The sequence below is a fragment of the Chanodichthys erythropterus genome, chromosome 23 (assembly GCF_024489055.1).
Source record: "Chanodichthys erythropterus isolate Z2021 chromosome 23, ASM2448905v1, whole genome shotgun sequence".
In the NCBI taxonomy this organism is placed as follows: domain Eukaryota; kingdom Metazoa; phylum Chordata; class Actinopteri; order Cypriniformes; family Xenocyprididae; genus Chanodichthys; species Chanodichthys erythropterus.
Window position 1 is genome coordinate 15780407 of NC_090243.1, and position 17079 is coordinate 15797485.

The 17079-nt window shown below is 36.2% G+C and overlaps 2 protein-coding genes across 2 annotated transcripts in view; both read right to left on the minus strand.

The window, feature by feature from the left end:
• Nucleotides 1-6431, minus strand: part of nrbp2b (nuclear receptor binding protein 2b) — a 28578-nt gene extending 22147 nt beyond the window's left edge. Inside the window, exon 1 of the mRNA XM_067377217.1 lies at nt 5995-6431. Coding sequence (XP_067233318.1) covers nt 5995-6114 — 120 coding nt within the window. The 5' untranslated portion in view covers nt 6115-6431. The remainder of the gene's footprint in view (nt 1-5994) is intronic.
• A 5897-nt stretch (nt 6432-12328) lies between these two features.
• On the minus strand, nt 12329-16547 carry zgc:195173 (uncharacterized protein LOC792613 homolog). Its single transcript, XM_067377219.1, has 4 exons — nt 16204-16547; nt 15874-15984; nt 13554-13655; nt 12329-12786 (listed from the first exon to the last, which is right to left on the minus strand). The coding sequence occupies exons 1-4, from the start codon at nt 16396-16398 to the stop codon at nt 12700-12702; spliced, it is 495 nt and encodes a 164-aa protein (XP_067233320.1). The 5' UTR covers nt 16399-16547; the 3' UTR covers nt 12329-12699.
• Nucleotides 16548-17079: the final 532 nt, after the last annotated feature.

A 17079-nucleotide genomic window follows, 5' to 3' on the forward strand; every position in this document is an offset into this window, starting at 1 on the left:
AATAATCTTTGAAGAAAAAAAGGCCAACATGTAACACCACAGCAGTCTCTCTTCTGTTTTTCTGGCTAAACCGCTTGAAACAGTTGTGATCAGTCAGCTCCCTGCTTTTCTTTCACAGAACAGCCTAAATGACGACAACCAGTCTGGTTTCAAAAGCAGACACTACATGGAGACCGCCTTACTGACTGTTGCTGAAACTCTTGCAAGAGCGAACTCCAAGTCATCCGTTCTTATTCTACTGGACCTTTTCTGCGGCCTTTGACACCATTAACCATTAACCTTCTGGCCACCATCTCTGACTTGGCTATCACAGGTACTGTACTTTGGTGGCTGGCAGATCTTTCAAAGTTTCTTTCATGGAGAAGTGTGTCTCCCGTCAGCTAATCACTGGGGTGCCTCAAGGTTCAGTGCTCGGTCCTCTTCTTTTCTCCATTTATAAAACATCTTTCATTTAAATCTGACGACCCACTGTTTCAGCTCGTATATCTGCTTGCCTTTCAGACATCTGCAGCATCATCTGCAGCTCAACCTTGCAAAGACAGAGCTCCTTGTAATCCCTGCAAACCCATCAGTTGACTACAATGTCATTGTGCAATTGGGGCCATCCTTAAAAATATTGTGGTTTGCAGTAACAGTAAAAAAAAAAAAAGGGTCGGTAGGTCGGTCTATATATTTTTTTTCAAGTTTCAATGTAAAAAAAAAAAGTATAATTTTGGTGATGGTGATTACGTAGGTATGAATTTAAACAAATTAGCATATCGTGGCGTCACTGACTGGGTCTTTCAACCCGTGCTTTTGGGGGCAGCTGTGTTTCCACTGTCGGGCCTAAAGCGGGCGTGCTAGTGCATGCCAGGGCCAGTCGCGTTTCCACTGTCACTTCCGGGGCTTGATCGTGCCTCATCGGGGCTTCCTCTGGGCCAACGGCCCGGGTTTTTCGGCCCGCCGAATAACTTGGTCCAAAGCGGGCCAGCTCGGGCTTGAGGAGGGAGTGGTTATGAGCAAAGGCGTTTATGAGCAAAGAGTTTATCTGTGTGTGGAGACGGAGGCGCCGATGATTACATGTAGGTTACCAGATAACATCAGCATTAAAGACTTTTAAAATCATTTTAGCTCAAAACTCACTTTCAGACAGCAGCAAGTGTTTTAAATAACTTATGTTTGTGATCCGATGTGGATTCTGATCACCAAGACTATGCGCGCTATTACCATAGTAAACATGGTAAATACGACGGCTTGAAGAAATCAGAGAAATATACGTAGGCTATCACAATCATGTAATTATTTTATCTGTCAGCACGTCTCGTCTCTCAACGGGTTGAGACGAAGCGAACGCACCGGCCATAGTGTGACATCCGTTAACCAATAGTGTAAACATAGATGACGGTTTTTATTTAAAAGTAAGAACGTAGCCTTCGTTTGTATGTAGGCCTAGGCTATTTATATATTTACAATACTTACTAAAATATAATTAATATTATTTTATTGCTTTTGTATTAGTTGTTTGAAGAGTAAAAAAAAAAAAATTGGTCGGTCTTAACGCAAATTTACAACCGGCAAGTCGGTCGGACTTAAAGCAAAAAAAAATTAAAATCTGAGTCGGTCCTAAATTGACAGGGTCGGTTGGGTTACGGCAAACAAGAATATTTTTAAGGATGGCCTGGGGTCAACAAAATTAACACCAACCAGGACAGCAAGGAACCTGGGGGTAACGTTTGACTGCCAGCTGAGTTTTTCCACCCACATCTCAACAATGGCCTAGTTCATGCAGGTTTGCACTCAACAACATCAGGAAAATCAGACCCTTCCTGACAGAATATGCCAGAGATGCTCTACTGGTGGGCCTTCCAGCCAGCGTTACTAAGCCTTTACAAATGATCCAGAATGCGGCAGCATGTCTAGTCTTTGTGTGAGAATTATTAATACTTTTTGTTTAACTTTATCTGAAACACTTGATACATTTAAAAACTTTCAAAAATACATGGTCATTGATAGGTAACCAATTAATTAATTTGACATTTATATATTTTTATTGTTGTCTGGCACTGTATTTTGACTCAAATTATTGGTGGTTATTTGTCCTAAATGCATGTTGTTTATTGTTTGCATTAATTTATTTGTTTCACCATGGTGAAAATTTGGAGGACAAAGATTCTTGCTTTTGCATTTCCCGAGTTGTCGCTCAAGATCATAAGGAAAGTTCATGGCGACAGCCACTAGGATGTGAATTCCGACAGTCATGTCCAAATGTTGTTTGCAGTGAAAAGAAGGAAGTTCATACAAGGGTCTCTAGGGGCTTTCGCATCGGAAGACATTTTCGTAGTTCCTATAACTATTGGCGGAAGTACCCACTTTTTGGCGTGTTGGCACCGCAGGGACTGGGAACAATTTTAGTGATGGGAACGCCTTTTGGAGGGACTAAATTAGCACGTACTTCAGAGTAGGGTCTAACCCAGCACAATAGAAACTACCAGTGACTTAAGTGTGTGTTGATAGGCCGAACACATGCCATACAAACCATGCCATATCTATAGAAAGCCCATGGAACATGGAAAACGGCGATACATAGCATTTACCTGTCGCCTTTGTCTGCAGAGTTGTGTTCGCTGATATGTAGCACTGCAAGTTGTCGTAAGAGATTTTGTCTCTTAGCCCTCTTTTTTGCTCTTTCAATTGCATAAATTATATGTCTACATTTCATCTCCGTTATCACGAAACCCATGAAGCACAACAAAAACACAGCTCCAATCATGGCGTCCTCCATCCTCCAGTTGTTGATGTTGCTTGAATGCCACGCTTAAATGACATCACCATCTGCCGACTTCAGAGTTCCTGCAGTGCGAACGAAACTGGGAAAATGGCCCTATAGGGGGAAATTTTAGTTCTCAGGGGACCGCCCAGGTGGCTAGTTCCTACAACTACCCAGATTCAAAAGCCCCTAATGGTGAAGAACCTTCAATATCCATGGTGGAACCTTTCCATCCTACAAAAGATTCTTTACGATGGAAAATGGTGCTTTAGATTTTAAAAATGTTCTTCACAAGAAGAATAAACAAATGGTTCTTTTAAGAACTGTTTATTGAAAGGTTCTTTAGGGAACCAAAAATGGTTCTTCTATGGCATTTCTGCAAAAACCTTTCAGAACCTTTTGAGAGTGTACATTGTTGATTCATATCATATATGATATATGTTGCATCTGCAATGCCATGAAAGATCTATCAATACTAACAGAGTCAGACATCATCTTACTAAGTATCAAGTCATGGCTGATTCCTGCTCTAAGGAACGTAATGGGAAAGCATCACTCAAACAGTAGGATAATATGGTATCAGAACATCTAAGTGCTACTGCATTAGTGTGTTGGGGAATTTCTAACATAGCTGAGCTGACAACTACCTCTTGCTTCAAACTAGTCGAACTGGGTCTAAACTGTCAATCTGTGCAGGAATATGATACTTCGATAATTGTGGACGACAGCAGAAGTTCTTTAGATGACCGATATAAAAACTTACAAATATCTTCAGGATGGAAAATGTGCACTTCTGTGTCCAGACCACCTTATTCATGGTCGGTTGATCATTTAATAATTAAATAAGTTGTATTTCATCTTGTATTTCTCTTATCGCCACTGAACAAAACACAGTTCATCTAGTGTGCTGAACTCTTTCCAAGGGAATCAGGAGGTTTTTTCTGGTTCTATTTTAGAAAGAGGAAATGTCTGTTTCTGTGTTTCAAAGCCAAAAATAAACAGGCTTTAAAATAAGTACAGTAATAAGAGTGGATGCATCTGTAAGCCCACTGTGAAGAGAAACCCAGAGCAGCATTTCCACCAAATGCATACTTTTTCAAAGTAGTCATTCAACAGTACAATGCTAAAGGGAAGCCTGGTTTAATAAAGCTTTACTCACAGCACCACTTTAGGTTCACAGCACCACTTTACTCACACATTTGCCAATGAATGGAAAAACAGCATTAGGGGACGTTCAAACTAATGCATTCAACACAGCAATATAAATGATGAGAAAGTGTGTAAGCTTATGGTAACCTTTAGTTAGTTCTAATCATGTTATCTGCACTGAACTCTTAATGTCTGAACAGACAGAGAGACTGAATATATTCTGACACTCTGAGACATTTAATTTGCTTGTTTGTGTTTGTTATTCTTTTCATTTTAAACTACATTATATTTAAGTCTTTATGCAATAATATATATATATTATATATATATATATATATATATATATATATATATATATATATATATATATATATATATATATATATGTTCATCTTTATCTCATATTCTATATATATTTCTTTTTAAAACATTTTTAAACCAAAACCTACATTTTAATTAGGTCTTTTAAAATTAAAAAAATTTGAAATTGAGATTAAACTACATCAATTTTAATTCTACTCTTAAACCTTCTTAAATTAAACTACATTTATTATAATATATAATATATTAATAATATATGATAATAAATGATATACATTTAATACAAAACAATTTCAATTAAATATTTCTTTATTTCTAAAACCTTATTAAACCAAAATCTACATTATAATTAGGCCTTTTGGTAATATTTAAGATACATATATTATCTTAATTCATAATATATATAAAAATAAAATAATATATGTAAATGAATTATATATATATATATATATATATATATATATATATATATATATATATATATATATATATATATATAATACATTTAATACAAACAATTTCAATTAAATATTTCTTTATTTCTAAAACCTTATTAAACCATGAAAAAAAAAAAAAAAAGATCACTAACCATGGCCATGTCACTAAAATTATGCAATAATCTTGTTATCCATGTCAGATGAATAACAAATACCGAGCAGCCTACCAACAGTACAAAACATTTCTGGGCATCACAGTGAGCTGCCTACATAGTGATCTGCCTACCTACACCGTTTTAACAAGCGTCTTACCAGGACATCCAGTTGCCTATACAGAAAACTGCATTTTTGAGCAACAATAGTGAGCTGCCTACCTAGACAGCATTTTAGGTCATCATAGGGAGCAGTCTGCATAAGTAAGCTGCATTTTTGGGTCATAATAATAACATATATCTAGTTATTTTTCAACCTGCATAATGTGCATTTCATAAAGAGCTGCCTAAGAGTGAGCTTACTACCTAGACAGCCTTTTTTGTCCATTATAGTAAGCTTAAAGCAAGGGTAGGCAATTTCAGAGAGGCTAGCAATAGTATGCTTTGAAATCATGAGATCCCTCCCATCCTCCCTTCAGAGCGCTTTCCAAAGCCACGCCTCCTCCAAAACACAGTCTGCAAAGCATCACGAGAGATAGCGTTAAATTAATTGTTTCTACGATGCATCACCTTACATGTCCTTACAGAACGCGCTGATGATGTGTGATGTCTGCACAAGCAGGGTGCACAGAGGTATAGAAATACATATGTTGACAGGCAGGTAAGACATCCTATCATTGCATTCGGACCGAATGCAATGATTGGACGAACATTTTTGGGTCCTGAGACTTCCACAGAAGATGTTTTAATATTTAGACCACTTCTATTATTGATTGATATCAGGATGTCAAGAGAGTTTCAACCAGTATAACCAAAAGTGTGTATGAAAAAAATTGCCTACCCTACCTTTAATGCATTTTTGGGTATCATAGTACTGTAAGCGAACTGCATACCTAGATAGACGTGAAAATGAGTTGCCTAGTAAGTGCCGAAGCAGCATTTTTACGGATCACAATGGGCTTACAACCTAGACAGCATTTTTAGGGATCATTGTGTGCTGCCAACCCAGACAGCATGGCATCACAGTGATGTTCAGCCTATAGCGCCCTGTCTACTTCAGCATCATAGTGAGCATTTCTGGGCATCATGTTGAAAACAAGCACATTTATGATTGCGAGCAGATTATTTAGGCAGTTGGGAAGATTTTGAGACACGATTAACGAGTGACATGCGTGTCTGCAGCAGGTACCTGCTCTTTTCGCTTCTGCCAGCGTCCACACGGACTCTCCTCCACGATTTCACTCTCATCCTCGCTCTCCTCTTCCTTCTCCTCAGATCCAGAGTTTCTCTCCGGGACTGACATAGTCATTATACGCCTCAGAATGACAGGGACACAAACGCTGCGCAGACGTTGCGAAGGAAACACCTCAAAACAGCGTTGAAATGACGCGCTGCTTTGTGGACGTCCACGCGAGATGACTCAATGCTTAATACGCCACCGTCTATGGACATTATTTTCTGTCAGGAACTGATGACTGTGTCGATAGTTTCCTGCGTGCCCCGTTCGTTTTAATATTCCATAAAATACAAAAGAAATTGCACGCTAGTTTCCATATTTAAAATAAGAGTTGATGAAAATAAAATGTCCTCTCCTTCAGCACAGCAGTTTACCGCTTTAAAAAAACACACACGCACACGCTCACACCGAGCGCAACTGTTGGCTCACAGATTACCGTAATCACTGGAGACAACACGACCACACAACATGTGTTATTAAAACATGTCCACTTCAAAATTAAGTATTGTGTATTTTATATTTGTAAAACTGTTAGTTCCTGTCCTTGATTCTGATTGGTCAATAGCTGTGTGTTTTATTCACGATAAAACACGACTGTGACCGCTTCACCCAACGGTTCTGTGTATCAACCACTCTTAGCATCTAAACTGTTTGCTCTTAATTGATATTGTTCATTGAAGCTTACTGTATTATGCAGAAGAGTATTGTGAGAAAGAGATCGAGATCTGCTTTCATATTTAGCATTTTCCTTCAGCACAGTCCTATGTTCATAATAAAAAATATGTTTAAATGTCCACTGCAATATCTTGTCCTTTTAACAGTTAAGGGGTTTTCCCGTTACTGACAGTGCTAGCAAATACAAGAAGCGACACTCAATAGAGTGCCCCAGGGATGACGCGTTTTTGTAGGCCAACCCGGAAGTTAGCGGCGCACGGGTTCCCTCGACTGAAAGCCTATTCATTTTTCCCATAGACTTTTGGAAAATCGCAGAAAATAAGCTCTGTGTTTAACAAAGGGTTATGACACTTACACGTTTTGTCTATCAAGATCATCTTTACAAGTTAACACAACATAGATTTTGAAGCCTAAATAAAGTCGTCAGATATAAAAGGCTAACAGTAGACTATAAACGGACTACAGCACACCATGGTCGCGGATCAACGTCGTCACCACCAAGCGTCCTCAAACTTTATTTAGAAAACAACTCTATTTAAAAACAAGCTCACTGATTATATATGCGCTGTGTATGAATACTTATCCACTTTTTCATGAGAAATGCTGTCCAAATGTCCCGTTTGTCATGATGACGTCTAAAGTCCCCGCCAAAGGAAGTAGTCCCTTTTAGCAATTTGTTAGCAACCGCCGATTTTAAGACAGAGTAAAAGTTTTAAAAATCACAAGTGGGTTAACTGGTGTGTTTTATGTCATAGATCAAAACGTGAAAGTATTTAGAGGCTTTCTTAACCACAGACCTTATTTCAGGCGATTTAGCAAAAACCCATTCAAAAAACCCATAGACTTTACGGCGTTGGAACCGGAAGTCCTAAAATGCTAACTCGCTTCCGGGTTTTGCCTACAAAAACGCGTCATCCCTGGGGCACTCGGTTGTTTGCACATGACGTCACAGCAGAATCCTATCAAAAACTCAAAATTTCTTATGTTTTGCGTCATTTATGGTTGCTCAAATCAATAAAATCAAGAACCCAGAAGGTGTTTATATCGTTTACAGAACTTATACCGTTTATAATATCGATTTATAACTTTAAAAGTTGTCGCCTTTAATAGCGTTTTGCGTTTGCTGATACTGAAATGAATATGGATACCTGCTTACCATATTTCTTTTTGACTTGGTTAAATATCCACATTCTTCATGGTATCTTTTGTAGGGAAGAAAAGCTATTTTATCCCATTGAATGATAATTTGATGTTTTCACTTCAGTTTTGTAGCATTCCGTTCACGATGTTGATCTGGTTTCCATGAGAACAGTGTCACGCGCTGCTGCTTCAGCCATCATATAGTAGAAAATGTCCAAATAAATAAATGTTTAACAGCAGAAGTCAATTCAACAACAAAGACAACACTTTAAAAAACACTCGGTTATGTGATTATTTTATTGAGTGACAGGGATTGGGTTAAATCAGTGACATTATTAGATTGGATATACGGTGTCTTCCTGCCACCTCCTCAACCTGCTTCACTTAGTGTTTTTACCGTCCATTTTTTTCTTTGAACGATGATGTGAGCTCCTGTTGCAATTCTCGATTCAGCATAAATTACCTACAATGGCGACATTTTTCACTATCACGTCAGAAAATCAAAATACTGCCCTATAGCAGAAAGGCAGCGCGATATAAACAAACCCAAACTAAAATTGAACGCAGTTTGACGGCAGCTTCACATTCTCTATATCTGCTTCCTCAATGGCAGGAAAGTCTTTCAATTCAGTGGAAAAGTCGCTCATCTTCATAACATAAAGATCACGTCCAACATATGTTGTGATTTTCTGTTTATACCTTTGTAAACGAGCACAGTACAGACTTTTCTTCATCTCTCCCATTCTAATTTTCACCGCTTGCCTTCCACCGGTATTTCGCGCGTCACCAGAACCACGTGATTGCAAACAACCTATAGAACGCTCCATTGCAACACCGGCACCCAGCAGCGGCCCTGCGTTTCCGTCATTTTGTGGTGAAAGCGAGTCGGCAGTGCTGTGTTAAAACAAAACGTACATTAATGCTGAAATCCAACCTGAATGATAACAACACAGAATAAAATACTAGTGATCATCAAATCTTTTTAACAGTTTATTTTACAGACTTTGTGTTTAAGTCCACTTCCACTTTTTTCACAAAACATTTGTTCTCTAGAAACCCAGTCATTTTGGGTTAAAAATCTTTGAAGTTCAAGTATTAGCATTATAAACACTGAATTAATACCAACATATGAAATTAAATTAAGGACATGCATCAGAAAAAATGGGAATGTTGGACAATAAATATATGAATATAACAGCTTGGTTTTGCATTGTTCTCTAATGTCCGTTAAAGCAAAATTGTCCAAAAGGAAACCAAAAAACCAAAAGGAGTTATGCGATAACGGACACAGCAATGCATCATGTATTATAAGATCATTATGTTTGTAGCGTGATCTATTAAAACGTACAATATATATATTTCAGTTCAGACCTAGATACTATTATTACTATTACTCCACTAGGTCTGAAATATATTGTTTGTCGCAAACATGATGATCTTAAATGTATTAATTATTTACTATTAATAAATGTGTAAAGTTGCATAAAATACAAAAAAAAACCAAAAAAAAAATACTCAATAAAGTAGGTTAAATACGTTACCTCAGATGGTTGAATGGCTGGATTCCACAACTGGTAAAATAAAACATATATAAGACAATACAACAATTAATGTAGGAGCCATAAAATTTACTGGTGACAATTTTAAAAAAGTTTCTGATTTGGCAGTGAAATTCGCTGATTTTGGGTGTGTAAGATGTGAAGGATTCTATGGTCCAGTTAGTATTTTCACCCCATAATGGCGTCCACGCTACCGGAGCGCCACCTAGTGGCTGATGCCCAAAAACTATCAAAGTGTCGCCTCTTGGGTTCTATAGTCTTTGGCGCTAGTCATTGGCATTTCGCATTTGTCAGTTGAGTTTTGTTCCGTGTTCGCAACAATTCAGTCTTTTCAATATACAAGTCTTCGCTACTGAGTGACTCACTCATAAAGACAGTCTTTACTGCCATCTAATGGCGTAATAATGTAACTTCTATTGCTGTTCACAGTCAGGGACTATTTCTTTCCGGCGGAGGGAAGGCTTTTAGTGATTTTACTTCATGAAAGTTGCATTGATACATATTTTTGGCTTTAATATTCGTATTGTGAGGTAACCATTTTATAAAAGCAATAAGGTACTCGAGGCTAGTGCTGTATCGTGAATCAGTCTCGGCTGAAGTGGTGACTTATTCACGATACAGCACAGCCTCTCGTACCTTATTACTTACAAATATGACTTTATATATATCTGAATATATTCTGTATTTTCTATAAATATATTAAAATATGTTATACGTTTTGCACACAAATTTAGCTTCAACTCAGTTTAACATATTAATAATATGCATATAAATGATAGTGCCAAAAAAAAAAAAAAAAATCATGTATTTGTTCTCTTATTGGTCTTGGCATGTTTCAGAATACAAATGAAATAATTTGGCTTTGCAAAGCTTGTTTTTTTTAGCCAAATCACATTTTAAGCTACATTTAATTTATGAAAGTATATCTTTAAAAGGATCACAGATATTGTCTTTCTTTTTACTCACTCAGTGTTGTTGTTTCTTGTCTCAGTATGTTCTCTTAATCCTTCCTCAGCATCTTCAACATCTAATATCAATGTTTTCTTGTCTACTGACAAATTTAAGCATTTTTATTTAAATATATTTAATGTCAGCTCCATTCACTCTATCAAAACAAAGTGAAACAGCCTGTTTGAGGACAAAAAATAACTGAAGTGACCTTCGCCATCTATAACAGGCAGTGTCACACAGGTTTGCAGAAAGGTGCTGTCCAGGGTTCTGATCATTGAATGTTGTAGCTAATTACTTAGTCTATGTTTAATTCATTGTAATGTTACATTTCCTTATATAAATCAATGGAAACACCAAATTTCCCAAATGTGCCCAATAAAGATGCATATGTATATACACAAAACTAGTTTCTAAACAGGCATCTAGCGCACAGAATGACACTAAAGAGAGACAAACCCTGCATGATGCCAGAACATGGTTACAAAAGAGCAACGGTTCAGCCAAGGGCTAAACAAATGCCTTACTAAAAATTGCACTCATTATCGTTACATTTCATAAATGTTGATCTGAGCTGTCAAAGTACTTTAGGGTCAAAGCAGTCTCCTCTCATTAACATTACTGGAGTGCTGGAAGACACTGAATAAAGCCATAATTTGGTACTGGCTTCAACTGCGGTTGCTGCAGTGAGTTTCAATGTTTTTCTGCTTCTTTTAAGAAAACATTGCTCATTTATTGGTATAATCATGAGCTTGGGATAGTATTAACATGAGGACCCAACATTTCATGTGTCTTACTTGGTTTTATTCAAACAAGAACTGCATTGATGCTGAGTTCAGTTTGAAGGCATCGTCTTGCTCCAGGCCACTGACGTCTTATAAAGAATTTGTGGCCCTGAGACTGCTTGTACATGACAACGTTACAGTTGTTCTAGATCAGACTGGTTTTGCAGAAAAGTTTCATACAATTTTAAGTGCCCCTATTATGCTTTTTCAGATATTACCTTTCATGTAGTGTGTAATATAGCTGTTTGTGAATGTTAAAAATGTCTGCAAAGATTAAAATGCGCAATAAATGTTATCGTCTCGCAAAAGAAAGAACTGATTCTGAACTGCCTGAAACGAGTCGTCAGTAATTCCAGTCTTACTTCCTGCATGAACCTGCTTAGATTTGTTACAAATTTGCATAGGGTCTTCATTGGCTGCCTGTGAACAATCTCTACTTTGCTCCACCCTCAAACACTGTATTTGTAGCTGAGGTCACGCATTTCCAAAGAATGAAGACTCTGGCTTGATACAAAGATACAGATACAGCTTGGTAAAACCAAACTTACGGCATTGTTATGGTTTGTATAACTGTGTATCAAGCGCTGAGGAAGATCTGGAGCTGAAAATCAGATATGGCAATGGGCGTTTCATTTCTGACATGCACTGTAAGCTGTTGACCAATCACAACAGACTGGGCCATCTGACCAATCAAAGCAGAGTATGGCTCTTGGAAATAAATCCTTTATTGAACTGTTTCAGACACAGTTTTTGATGCATGTAAACCTATTGTAGCAGACCTCCAAAACAAAATTAGGAACTTTTAAAATAGCAATTCTGATTGTGTTTTTATGAATGAAAGAAACTAAACATGATTGACAACAAGTGCACAATATCGACTGCAGTAATTTTAGATGCACAGAGAACTGAAGAATGTTTTCTATTTCTCATTACCATAAACAGTGCAAAGTTTTTCTGTATTGTGACCGATGCCTATTACTGATTACATAAAAATTATTAAAATAAAGTGATATTAAAGTGTGATAGGTTTGATGTTTAGTCCTCAACAGACACCATTATTGCCACGAGAGTAAAAGATCTATTTTCAAAACTTCCAGGAAAAGAAAAAAATTAATTATTTGTAAGTAATTGACTTTGAAATCTGTTGCTTCCTACAAAACAACAATCATTAGCCATGTATAGCTGAAAAATATTTCTTTATTAGAAATAGAGCACAAAATATGCCATTTTCAATGTACCATGTGGTCACTATGAATTTTAAATGAATGATAGAAGAAAAAAAAATCAACCCAAAGTAACCTTGCGTACTGTAATAAAATCATATCCACAATTTATACTTAAGAATTCTGATGTTTTTACGAACAAATGAACCTAAACAAACAGCATCATTCATAACATCCACTGACACTAATTTTAGATGCACAGAGAAGTGAAGAATGTATTCTATTTCCTATAATGAAAAAACAGTGCTAAGTTGTTCTGTATTGTTACTGAACGCGTAAAATTATTAATAAAAAGTGATATTAAAAATATGTGATATGTTTCCTCCTCTATGGCTTTCTCGCTGCCAGGAGAGATGGAGATCCGTTAGCGTAGCTCATTTGTTTGCAGTGTTCAACTCTCGTTTTCAACAACTCCTGAAAAGAGAATAACAATTCATTTTCAATTATTTCAAGAGTTTGAGACCAAACATATACACACATCCTCTAAGTTTTTTTTTTTTTTTTTAAACAATTTCAGTACAGTTTTATTATAATCCTATATGAAAGCACAGAAGACAGAGTGAAATCAGGGCACAACAAACAAACAGTAAAACTATAAAGTTTTCTTTTTTCTAAATGAAAGTGAATTTGAATTTTCAGGTGATTTCGTGATTTCCTGGAAATTGCATTCCAATGTTATTTTAGTATTACTGACATACTATAAATTGATTGATTTGTTTTTTATATTGTGTGTTTTTTTTTTAAATATGAAATATTTTCTTTATTTTTAGTTAAAGATTAGATTTAGTAATATTGTTTGTGTTTTTCTCCTTTTTATCAGTTTTTCATAGAAACGTTAAAACTAGCAGAAATAATATAATTTTCAGGGGTTTTTTTTTTTCAACTTTTGGTTTTGGTTTTAGGTTTGGTTAACTGTAATAACTGGGTTGCATAATGCAGATCTTTCTCTGTTTTATCAAATGTACCTGATTTCAGTTTCTATTCTTTGCTTTCATAATATAACAAAACTGTCCTGAAATCATAAAAAAAAAAAAAAATCAATATATTTAGTTTGAGATAGAAAAGCTCTTGTTCAAATGTTCACTGTGAAAAACACCACAACATGATAATGTATCAAGTCCAACAGTTCACAGCTTGTTTACAGTGTTCATTTGGGAACAAATGTTTGTGGGATGAATGACCTGTGTGAGCTGTGGTTTGTGAATGCAGTGCACGTAAGGCTTCGGTTCACTCTGGATCTCTCCATGGAAGGTCTTATAGCAGATTCCACAGTCAATCAGAGGCTACAAACAGACAATTGAGGAACACGTGATCAATCACATTCATGTCAACACATTTAAGCTCAATTTAAGACTGTTAAGATGGGTTAAATTAGAAAACAACTTGAGTAGAAATCATTTCAGTGCATTCCCAGCTAACAAGGAACATTCCCATGACTTTCAGTAACATTTTTAAAGGTTATGTACATGTTAAACGTTCTTTAAAGGTAGGCTATGTAACTTTGTTTGTTCAGAATTAACAAAATTTATTTTTAGTCAATACATCATCAATCCTTTTTACAAAACGTGTTTTTACACTGATTCACTACGGTAAGCCTACTATAATTTGTTTATTTACATACATCACTCACTTGCACGTCTTGTCATATCCATACATAGAAAATGAAAAATCGAGTCCCCCCCAGGTCTCCTTTAGGACCCAGGCAGTAATACCTGATCAAAAGTTTTTATTGTGATGTCTTGATTAATTATAACCTATTTCATTATTGTATGTATGATGTTTATTACATTATTATAACAACATGCTTGAAATATAAAATGAATGCCTATGTATTGCATAATAAAACACTGGAAACACAACCATGCCTAAAAAATAACTTTACACAATAATAGCAATGTGATAAAGTATATAATATTAATATTATACATTTTTTAATAAATTAATTGTCATGCAAAGTACACAAAAACATAATTAATCTGAAACATGTAACTGGGAACTATATTGGAAGCAAAAAACATACCTAATAGCTAAGCTTGCAGGCTAATCAGGTAGATGCTATGCTAGTACTTAAGCCAACTTAAAAAAAAAACCTTTAAAAAAACAGTAAGGACGAGAAATGCTTAATTTCACAACCTATAGCTTCAGTCATATACTATGAACCATGTACTTTAAAAGACATTTATGGTCATTAAAATGCATTTTAAACTTTATAAATCATAACCTGATTTTGCAGGAATTATAATCAGGTGCTAAAAATACTAAAGTCCATTGAACCAATGGCATCACTCGGGGTCCTAAAGGAGCAGTGTTGCCAAATCTTATTATTCTGGGAGCGGAGTAAACCAATCAGAGAAGGGCGGATATGATGTTAGCAAAGCGACAAGAGAGTCAACAGCGAAAAGTAAATAATTAATGTGTTTTTGGTCATTTAAAACTGAATTCACTGCTGAATAGAACAAACTCTTGGGTCTCCGGTGCGCAATCTTTGTTGATATTGAAGGGACTTTCACCGCACTGTTTCACCGCTGTTTGCGTCACTGAAATAAATGAATCTGATTGCACGGTACGGTTTGGAGTTGACTCGAATCGCGACGGAGGGCGGACTGACCAGACTGACCATATCTTCTACAAGAAATATCTTGAAGAAGATATATCATTCTGGACTTGCCAGGCAAGCAATTGGGCGATTTTGCTGTGAAAACCTGGCAAGCTTGTAAAGGAGACCCGATTCCTGGGGGGACTCAATTTCTCACCACACCAACTTTGACGTGCGTCTGGTGTGGGAGTGGCATAGGTTCATTGTCACAATGAGCTAGAAAGGTTGACATGGAGCAGCTAAATCTCAAACCTCCAGGGAATCACCCATTTTAAACAAACGCCAAACAGAGGAGAGTTTGCTGGCAAAAAGAGAACGAGACAGAGCTTGTAATAAAACAAGAACCAACATATGCTTGACTTTTTAGAAATGGCAAGAACTGAGGGATTTCAAATGTTGTAAAAGGAATACGGAGATGGTGTTTTTATTACTCAACAGGTGAGTACGGTATTTTATTGAACAGATAAATTGCCATCTGTAGCTCTCTAACAGAGTTAATCGAAAATCTTTATCTATTGTGAAAGCTTTATCATATTCATCCGCACAGTCACGCAGAGCCGAAGCTCAACCAAAACAATGTTCTTCCGCAAAATACATTCTCAAAACGTCCTTATGATGTTATTGATATTTGCTGAATGTTAAAGTTCTTGGAATATTACAAACAAACGTTTAAACAGTGTTACATTGTTATAGTATAAATAAAGCTTTTAAATAACATTCTATCATGACAAGAAAACTGGACATTTTAACGTTTTAGAAACATTGCAAATCACTGTTCCCACAACGCTTTTAGAACATACATTTGTTAGCTGGGTTTTAGCTTCATCCATTTTTAAAAGAACAATATAAACCAATATAATCACGTGAAGTGCATTTCAAGCTATGAAATTCTGTAGAAAACTTACTCTGTCATTTCTGAAAGCACATTTTGTCGGGTTTGCATTCTCAGTTCCTTTAGGGCATCTGGTGGCTTTAAGGTAGAAGCGATGGTAGAGATAATTCACACCAAACCCACCCTAGAATAAATCAGCTTATTGAATATCATAGCTTCAAACAATGAACAACTCTATTTATATAAACTAACATTGACAAAGATTAATGAATGTTTTAAGAAATACAGTGCTCACTGAGCTCATGTTAGTTAATAATTCACTAATGTCAACAAATGAAACCCATTCTAAAGTGTCTTTATAATTCACTTTAGTCATTTGCTCTTTTCAAATAAAGATACTTACATCAAGGTCAGATTTGTCCAGACTCTTGAAGAAAAGAAAAACGCTTTTGATACTCTGGTGCGAGTTGATTTGTTCCACGGCCAGTTCAACACCTTTCCTGTAATTTCCTGAAAGTTTGTTGAGATCCTCCTGTGCCTCCAATGTGTCCAGAAAGACTCCAGCGCTGACAAGGACGAGGAGAAGAAACACAGCCATCTTTACACAATCCAGAAAATCCCTCAGATGTGCTTATCTTTCGGTTATACAGAAAGGAAAACTTCACAGAACACGAGGGAGGGAGGGAAGAGAGGGAGAGATTGGGCAATAAAGGGATGTTTTTGTGGGGTGAGTCCTCTTTCTTTTTGTCTCTGTGATTTTGCTTTCACATACAGAGGGAATGTGAAATCATGCCATCTGAGAGAGGACTGCCATCCAGTGGAGAACAGACACTAAAAACTAGGGATTTTGGTTGAATTAGATGGCGAGAGAGAGAGAATACTATATGTAGGTCACACTTTTTTTAACAAACTGTCATCATGAGTTTCATGCCAATTCTAATCCAAATACAAGTCAGTGAACTGTAAACAGAGCCGGTTTGAACCAGATAATGATGAACTAAAGGGGAAAGAATGGTCTCAACAGAAGAGATTTCACTTGAAATGTTTATTCATAATATTTATTGGTATTCATCTATGCAGTTACAAAGATATAATAAATCAAGTGAACTTTCTTTAGTTTCAGTTCATTTGAATATAAATGTATATTATTATTATTTTGAAAAAACAACAACCCCAAAGCAAACAAACAAAAAACAATTAGAAATGTATAGCTCAACGTTTTATTTAAGACAAATGTTAAAAAAAATTGTCATTTTTAATGGTGTTGCTTTACAATAAA

Coding starts and splice junctions, on each gene's coding strand:
- zgc:195173 (XM_067377219.1), bottom strand. CDS start 16,398: ATGGCTGTGTTTCTTCTCCTCGTCCTTGTCAGCGCTGGAGTCTTTCTG. Junction 15,985..16,203: donor TGGACAAATCTGACCTTGAT/GTAAGTATCTTT, acceptor GATTTATTCTAG/GGTGGGTTTGGTGTGAATTA. Junction 13,656..15,873: donor GTGCTTTCAGAAATGACAGA/GTAAGTTTTCTA, acceptor GTCTGTTTGTAG/CCTCTGATTGACTGTGGAAT.